This window comes from Zalophus californianus, chromosome 14 (assembly GCF_009762305.2).
Source record: "Zalophus californianus isolate mZalCal1 chromosome 14, mZalCal1.pri.v2, whole genome shotgun sequence".
NCBI lineage: Eukaryota > Metazoa > Chordata > Mammalia > Carnivora > Otariidae > Zalophus > Zalophus californianus.
In genome coordinates, this window is record NC_045608.1 from 118,207 (window position 1) to 127,574 (window position 9,368).

The 9,368-nt window shown below is 46.9% G+C and overlaps 1 protein-coding gene across 3 annotated transcripts in view; it reads right to left on the reverse strand.

The window, feature by feature from the left end:
- Nucleotides 1-8,563, reverse strand: part of ZNF268 (zinc finger protein 268) — a 41,941-nt gene extending 33,378 nt beyond the window's left edge. The window contains exons 1-2 of one of the 3 annotated variants that reach the window (XM_027577202.2): nucleotides 8,144-8,563; nucleotides 7,721-7,802 (exon numbers count right to left, since the gene is read on the reverse strand). In XM_027577202.2, the coding sequence (XP_027433003.1) occupies nucleotides 7,721-7,753 (33 nt within the window). In that variant the 5' untranslated portion in view covers nucleotides 7,754-7,802; nucleotides 8,144-8,563. Of the gene's footprint in view, nucleotides 1-7,720 lie in introns of all 3 variants that reach the window. The other 2 variants (XM_027577201.2, XM_027577200.2) reach the window with 2 other exon arrangements.
- Between the last annotated feature and the right edge of the window lie 805 nt (nucleotides 8,564-9,368).

Genomic DNA, 9,368 nt, shown 5'->3' on the forward strand with positions numbered 1-9,368 from the left:
CTAAGACTAAAAGAATCATTTCAAAAAGAGCTCAGGACCAAGCTAAAGAGGCTCCCTCTGGCCAAAGCTGGGATAATGTAACCCTCTAAAAGAATAAGGGCTGCAATTGATTCAAACTAACTGAACACATTAAGATTTATGAATTTCTTAATCATACTCAAATTAACAAAAAGAAAAAATCAAACAAAAAACTCATTGCTATTACCAATGGAGGTAACTACGGCATCAACTCCTTAGTGAACCCTGGCACTTAATGGGAAAGAATGAAGCACGTACCCTGCCATTCCTATATAAATTCAGGACAAGAGTGAAGAAACTGTAAGCCAGCCTCTTGTAGTCCTGCAGCCTGGGGCTCACATCCAACACCTAAAACGAGAATAAATCTGTCCTTTGCAGTACTCAAAAGCAGATGGGAAAAAAGCAAAACTATATGCACATCTGGAGTAAGGTACCTTCATCTTATGCCTTAACTTTTTCCTTCAAAGAATGTTTCTTTCTTTTTTTTTTTTTTTTTTTAAGAGAAAGAGAGAGCATGTGTGCATGCATGAGCAGGTGGAGGGGCAGAGGGAGAGGGAGAGAGAGAATCTCAAGCAGACTCCAGACTCTGACCAGGGCAGAGTCCCATGAGGGGCTCAATCTCAAGACCTGAGATCATGACCTGACCCAAAATCAAGAGTCAGTCGCTTAACCGACTGAGTCACTCAGGCACCCCGCTTCAAAGAATTTCCAAGTACAGTGACCAGCACACAAGATAACAAAACTTTCAAAAAACAAGATGACATAAACAAAACTAATGAAAGTCAACATACAACAGAAAGAAACCCTCAAAGACAAATGACACTGGGATCAATGGCCACTGATTATAAAGCACACATCTTATTATATTCAAGGAGATAAAGGCAAACTTTATAATTTGGCCAGGAATTAGACAAATGACTTAGCAAGCATATTTGAAAAAGGAAAAGAATTGGAATGGATGAAATGGATGGGGCGCCTGGGTGGCTCAGTCGGGTTACGCGTCCCTTGATTTCAGCTCAGGTCATGATCTCAGGATCGTGAGACTGAGCCATGCACAGGGCTCCACACTCAGCAGCGAGTCTGCTGGAGATTCTCTCTCTCCCTCTGCCCCTCCCCCATTGTGTGCACACGCACTCCCTCTCTCTCTCTCTAATAAATCTTAAAAAAAAAAAAGGAAAAAACTTTTAACCAAAATGTTTTTAATAGCAGGTTAGAATTAATTAAAAGACAATTATAGGAAATTATCCAGAAAGCAGCCGTTAAATTTTTTAAAAATGTCAAAGCAATAAGCAGTGTGTATAATTCCCAAACCTCTGTAGAGAGAAAAAAGAATACCAAGGCAAGAGAGAAGAAAAAACAAAAACAAACAAACAAAATACAGACCAAGTACAGCAAATAGAAAGCACACAGTAAGATGGCAGATTTAAACACAGACATATTGGTAATTACATCAATCATAAACAAAGTGTTCCATTTAAAATAAAACGATTGACTGATTAAAAACAAACTTACGCTGTTTAAAAAAGACACATCTAAAATATAAAGACAGAAAAAGATACAAAAGCTAAGGACAAAGATAAAACAAGCACTTAACCAAAAGGAAGCTCCAATAGCTATATGAACATAAAATAGAACTTAAGGCAAAAAAGAATCCCTGGAAATTAAAGGTGACTCCACAACCATCAGGAAAATGTAACTTTAAACTTGTCTGGAGAGGATGAGTACCCTGCTCAAAGTCAGCCACGGAGGGGTAGCTGAAACGCAAACCAGCCACCAAGTGACATCCTCTCTCCTCTCCAAGCTGCTGACAACTAAGGGCAGGGCCACTGGGGTTTCCCTCTCCCTGGGTTCCAGGACCATCCCTGCCACTGCCCTTCTCCCTACTGCTGGCAGCCCCCTCTGGCTTGAGCCCTACTGTCCCTTCCCCCCACACAGCTAATTCTATGGATCCTTTGGGAACACAAGCTGTTAAACACCACTCCCTGGGCTTCCTTCTGCCTCAGCTCCAATCCCGTGGCTGCCTGCACTACCACTCTATTCCCTTCTCTGACCCTCCAAGAAGACATGAGAGGCTGGGGCCAGGGCTGTCTCTAGACCTGTGTACCCTCAGTGCCAGATCAGTACCTGGAATATATAAACAAGGGTTTAGTGAGGGATGTTAGTTTTGAACAAGTAATAATGAATGAACACTGCCACATTTTAACCTTTAATTCCCCAAGAGGACCAGTTTGGGGAAAGCTACAGACAGACAATACGGTAGGCTCAGGACACCAGCCAAGCTTTCTCAGAAAGGCCTCTTTCTAGCAGAATTCCCTTCCCTCCCCCACGCTCCAGCTCACTTCAGTTTTAAATCCCCAACCCCCCGCACTGCAAACTATGAGTATTAGCAGGTCTTGATGGTGGTGGGTTTGACAGTGGTCCATGGGAGCAGAGGCCCTGCCCATGTACTGGAGAACAATGGAGACAAAGGTCGCTGATACAAATAAGTCAACTCCTATTGGAGGAAGACAGAAAGTCTTTTTTTTTTTTTTTTGGAAGACTTTATTTATTTATTTATTTGACAGAGAGACACACAATGCGAGAGGGAACACAAGCAGGGGGAGAGGGAGAGGGAGAAGCAGGCTTCCTGCGAGCAGGGAGCCTGATGCAGGGCTCGATCCCTCAGGACCTGAGCCGAAGGCAGATGCTTAACAACTGAGCCACCCAGGCGCCCCGGAGACAGAAAGTCTTTCCAAGACCTTAGGAATGGAGGTTCATAAGAAGTGAGTTTATAATAACATATGTAAGGGGGGTGGGGGAGGAGTGTCAACGGCAGAAAGTAGCCAAACAACAAAAGCAAGTGAAAAAACAAAACCGCCAATAAGTGCTCAGCATCCTCAGAGGAAACAAACAAGGCCTCAGTGAAATGTCCCTTCTGATGTTCACCTCCTTTTGCTCCGAATTCATACTCATCCAACAATCTTTTAGTTACTACGTATCACCTTGAACCCGTAAGGAGACACCCAGAATATGGGTCCAGTATATATGTCAGGGGACAGGGGCCCCTCTAGTGTACATTGCATATTATATCCTTTCAGCTTTCAGCCCGTCCCTGAATGGGGTCATCTACATTTAGACAGAAGCCCAGCTTCTCTATCATACTCCAGAGACCAGGCCACATCTACCTACTCACTCTACCCATGGCACCGCAACATACTTAACTGGTCCTGCTTCTGTCATATCCTGGGTCCAAAGGGCTGAAAAGTAACCCCTCACAGGTCAACAATAACCACGATTACAGCCCAGGATGCTGGAATCTGAGCCCTGAAAATTCCCAACCTACATCCTGAGGCAGTAGAGTACACGGACCAAGGAAATGGGAGTAGGGCCACACCACCTGGGTTCCAATCCTGACTCTACACTAACCAATGGCATAACCTGGCTCCTAACTAAAGGCATTAACTAATATCTATACAAGACTTAGCACAAACCTCACACGTAGTAAACACTGATTATTAACATTTGTTTGGCATGGTAACAAACACAGGACTACTTAAAGAACGTAAGTCACTCCGAAAAACGTCAACTGGCTAAATGAAAAGCATCAGTGGTTCTCAGAAAAGAGGACTCTACTTTCAAACAGCCCCCGGTCTGTCCAGTTTCTCCATTTCTACGGCCCTAGAAAAAACCTCCACTACCCTTCATCTGCACCACTGCAGTAACCTAACTGACCAGCCCTTTTCTACCACTCCCTGTGTCTACTCCTGTCCATCGACAACCCATTCTTTACTCAGCAGCTGGAAGGGTCTTTGGAAAACCTATGTACGTCACGCTGCCCCCTTTCTTTACAGCTTCTCAGCCTGGTCTGGTCTCTGGCCATCTTGTGTCTGTTCCCCTCCTGCTCCCCCACAACCCCAACCACATAGGCCTTCCTTCCACTGTCACAAAAGCACCAATCCTCTTCTACCTCAGGACCTTGGCAATGGCTGTTCCCACCATGCTATTCTGCCACCTGCTCTGCCTAAGGCTGACCTGGTCTTGTAAGTCAGACCTTGCCTGAACGTCACCTCCTTAGTGGGGCCTTCTCTAATCACCCAACCTTCGACATTACCAGTTTTAATACTAAATGTAACTCAACTCTGACATTTTCTTTTTATCTGAGTAGTTTCTTCATCATTCTCTGTCATCTGCCTCCCTCCACCAGAATGCAAACTTTCCAAGAGCATGGATTCTGTCAGCCTTTTTCAACAGTACATGCCCAGGACCTGGAAGGGGACCTGGTACGTGGTAAGTGCTCAATAAATATCTGGAAAGTGAAAAAATGAGCAAACATTTCAGAAGCCAAAGTGTATGGTTTCTATCTATTAGGATGTTCTTTATCTTGAGAGGGTGAATACAGTCATGTTAAGAACTCAGAGCCAGGAGCCTGACGTGCATGGGTTTGAATTCTGTCTTCTGCTATTTATGCGCCATGTGATTTTGGTAGAACACCATACCCTCTGTCACACTTTCACCTTCTTTCAAAAGGGGCTAACATTAGTGCCTTCCTCATGAGGCTGCTATGAGGATTACGGTTTGTAAAGTGGCTAGAACTTTGCTTCTCCCTCACAACCACCCATGGCTAGAACATAGTAAATACTATGTAAATGTCAACTAGCACTACTAATGCTGGAAAGCTCTCTTTATTCTTTTTTTTAAATTTTTATTTATCTATTTGAGAGCGAGAGACATCACAGAGGGAGAAGGAGAAGCACATTTGCTGCTGAGCAGGGAGCCCAACATGGAGCTCGATCGCAGGACCCCAAGATCAGGACCTGAGCTGAAGGCAGATGCTTAAGCAACTGAGCCACCCCGGCGCCCCTGGGAAGCTCTCTTTATGTAAGTCCTTCATATGAGTCCTCTGCGTTTTTTTTAGGTTTATAGCAATTTTATCTTATTGCCATTGTAAATAGAATAATTTCTTTCACTGAATTTCCTAAGCAGATAACTATTTGTAAGTAGGAAACCTACTGATTTTTAGTGATTTCGTACCAAGGTACCTTACTGGACCCTCCTCAAACTCTTCAGATTCCCACAGACAACTTCCCTAAGTCTCTACACTGCCCTGCTGCCTCGTTCCCATTTCTGCAACCAGTCGCTGTTCCCATCCCTCCACTCCATCTTCTCTTCCTGCCTAACACACATACACACTCACACTCTGTTCTGGAAATATTACCAGCAACACCCACCACTACCGTCATCACTAAATCCAATTTAAACTTTCACGATCTAACGTTACTGGACCTCTGTGGGGTATCTCACATGGCAACTGGTGTTAAGGTTTCCTTTTCTTGAACTCTGGAACACAGGTCTCTTCTCTTCTCTCATCTCTACGGGGCTCTCAGTCTCCAGCCCTCTCCTGCTACCTTCCCTTGTCAATTCCCTGAGCACCATCCTCAGTCCTGTCCTCATTCTGCACACTCCCCTTGAGCTAACTGGCCATATACCAAATCAGTGCAACCTGTCCTCATTCTGCACACTCCCCTTGAGCTAACTGGCCATATACCAAATCAGTGCAACCTGTCCTCATTCTGCACACTCCCCTTGAGCTAACTGGCCATACACCAAATCAGTGCAACCTGTCCTCATTCTGCACACTCTCCTTGAGCTAACTGGCCACACCAAATCAGTGCAACCTGTCCAGATCTTTCTTTTGAGACACATGCTTACTAATCTGCCCACCAACAAGCAGTGGCTCCAGTCCACATAAAACAGAAATCTCCACCCACCCCCCAGAAACAACTGACAGTCTTCCCTGACTCAGGGAACACTACCACTCCCAACCCAGGCCCACAGAGCAGAATTCCAGCAGTCATCCCTGGCTCTTCCATTTCCCTCACAACCAGTGCCCAACTAGTTACCAAATCCAGTTGCTTCTGCCTAACCCTTTTTAATTTTTTTAAAAAATCTTATTTATTTGACAGAGAGCGAGAAAGGGAACACAAGCAGGGGGAGTGAGAGAGAGAGAAGCAGTCTCCCCGCCCAGCGGGGAGCCCGATGCGGGGCTTGATCCCAGGACCCCGGGATCATGACCTGAGCCAAACGCAGACGCTTAATGACTGAGCCACCTAGGAGCCCCCCCCCTTTTTTAATTAATGTTTTCTACATATTTAACTAACTTATTTATTTACTTATTTATCTTATTAACGTATAGGTGATATACAATGTTCCATTAGTTTCAGGAGTACAACATAGTGGCTTATTACATTATGCTCACCACAAGCCTAGCTACCATCTGTCACCATACAACATTATTACAATACCATTAAGAACATTCCCTATGGGCGCCTGGGTGGCTCAGTTGGTTAAGCGACTGCCTTCGGCTCAGGTCATGATCCTGGAGTCCTGGGATCGAGTCCCGCATCGGGTTCCCTGCTTGGCAGGGAGTCTGCTTCTCCCTCTGACCCTCCCCTCTCTCATGTGCTCTCTCTCTCTCTCATTCTCTCCCTCAAATAAATAAATAAAATCTTAAAAAAAAAAAAAAAAAAAGGACATTCCCTATGCCAGGGGCTCCTGGGTGGCTCAGTCATTAAGGATCTGCCTTCGGCTCGGGATCAAGCCCCACATTGGGCTCCCTGCTCCGCGGGAAGCCTGCTTCTCCCTCTCCCTCTCCCCCTGCTTGTGTGCCCTCTCTTGCTGTGTCTCTCTCTGTCAAATAAATATATAAAATCTTTAAGAAAAAGAAAAAGAAGAACATTCCCTATGCTGTACCTTTCATCCCAGTGACTTGCTTCTGCCTCTTTACCATCTCTTTTCTCAAAAGTACTAGTTTATTTAAACCCTTGTCTTCTCTTGCCTACTGCAGACTATTCCAACCAAAAGTCCTTTGGGAAATCACTTAAATAAATCTCTCTTCCCTAGAGGATAAAATCCAAGTTTTTAAGGCAATCCTCAAACCCCTCTATGATCTGGTCTCTGCCTGTGGCTCTGGCCTCATTTCTTAATATACATTCCGCCACCACCTACAAACCTTCAAATTACATTTCACCAACCCTAAAGTGATCAAAGCTCCCCAGCAGACTAGGTCGTTTCAAGCCCCTCAGATTTGCATGGTGCTTCCTTTTCCCAGGCTGACCTTCAGCCCCTTATTCACATTCACCTTCCAAACCTCAGTTAAGAATGTCTTAATCATCCGAGCACTTCGTGGAGGACCCTTCCCTCCAAAACTGACCCTGTGCTGTGTGTCCCCATGTACTTCTGCAGCCTGTTCTGAGTGCCTATTAAGTTACCATTGTCCCGACAGGTTCTCTCGGTCACCGGCCCCACCAGACCTCTGCTCTCACAAAACAGGACAGGAACAACTTATCTTTGCACCCTCAGCACCTGCCCCACGGCCCAGCAAACACAAGACAATAAAAGCTGTTGCGTAAGGAAATACACGAGGACCTAATTTCCCAAATGAGGTCCAAAGAGCTTAGAAATAGATGGCGAGAGATGGTAACCCCTTGTTGAACTCAAAGCTCAGGGTACAACACTGGCGGAAGAGACCGAAAGCTGTAAATTAAAAGTCTGATGACAAGAGGAGTTTCTGGACGGCCTAACAGCCTCTGAAGGAGTCCCAGTGTCTTGGAGGAGGAGTGGGCGGCGGGAGCTCACGACAAACTCCCACCCCGCAGAAGACGGAATGCGCACCCTCGGGGCCCAGGGAGAGCTCTTCAGGAAGGAGAGGAAAACCGCGACTCACCCAGATGGCCGCCGTCCGGACCCTGGTGGCCATCCCCACGGCTGGTTCTGCGCGTCCCGCGGGTGGAGGCAGGACCCGAGCGCTGCCGCAGAGGAAGGAATCGTGAAGGCAGCGGTCTCCCCGCCGCCCCCACCCGCACGCAGGGGAGAGCCCCCCGCCCCGCACGGAGGGAGGGTCCGGGGCCCCAGCACCCGCGGAGACTCCTGCCCTCACGGAGCGCCGGGGCTCCCGTCTCCCACGCTCCTCCTTCCCAATACACGCGCGGTCGGGTCAGAACACTGTTCCAAGTCTGCGCAGGAGCGAGTGAGGTCACGACGGTCTCTACAGTCCTGCCGCCTTGAAGCTGAAGGGACTGGGCGCGTCGGGCTCCACTAACCCCTCAGCCGGCAGCCGGGGGACTCGGGGGAGACTGGCGGCCTCTACCTCCCGGATCTGCAGTCACATCGGCTCTGGCCTTCCTCCGCCGCGGGTGCTTCGGCCACGACTCTCGAGGAAGACGTGGTCGACCCCCTTCCGCTCGGGTCACCGCGACACGAAACTGACACACACCGGGAAACAGGATTCTCTAGGCCCGGCCCAGCCAATGGCGGCCGTGAGGGACGCACAGGAAACGCGTCGATGCGCCCCCCGGGCGGAGCGAACTACAACTCCCAGAAGCCCCTGCAGGAGTTCCTCCGGCGCGGGGCGGGGCAGGCGCCCTCCGAGGGCCACCCGCGGTGGGCGTGCTGCAGCGAGAAGCTCGGGTTCTCTGCGTCCGGACCGTGGGCGCCCGCGCTGTGGGCTTTCGGTACCGCAGAGAATTGCAGTCGTGAACAGCGACAGCACAAAGGCGGGAGTGGTATCAATTGAGGTAAAAATGTTCTAACTCCTCTGCTTTTGCGAAATGGGGAATGTCCAGATTTACACCATAGAAACTCAGAAATTCATAATAACGTGTTAACATTAATGACACTTTAATGAATATTAATTAAAAATTAGTGAGCAGTGGCATTGTTTGACACTTTTCGCGGGCGAAAAATCTTTTAAATGTCTGACTTAATAGAAAACGGCTGGATTCTCATGTTTGCCTCTGCGTTCAACCTGTTGCAAATGTTTCTGTGGAAGTATTTAGAGAAAATCCAGTCTCACAGGTGTGTAGCTGGAAAAGAACCGGGTATTTTAATATGCATCAGATAATTGTGTATATCCTTGGATAGCACAGGCTAAACAAGGGATACTTCAGTTGCAGTGTACAATCTGAAACCGGATTGGTGAACTTCTACTCTATTACATCAAAATCTCTTTGTCTATCTTGCACTTTGGATAGTCTTATTATGCATGCTTCTGTAACATCCTGAACTAATCATGTGCAAATATTGGTTCACTGACTTATGCAGATCTTCCAAATGTGGACACATTTCACTTTACAATATGAAAAATTGCATTTAATAATATTATCATTGATCTTAAGTATTGGGAAGCTGTGAAATTCAGTGGCAGATACAAGTTTTCCAAAGTTGTACTATTCATTTGAAAACTAATTTTGGGGGGCGCCTGAATGGTTCAGTCCAGTGGTAATTTTGAACTCAATTCAGGTTTTCATTGCAGGGCCGTGATTTCAAGCCCTGCCTTAGGCTCCACACCTAGAAAACTCGAATTTTATGTTGGC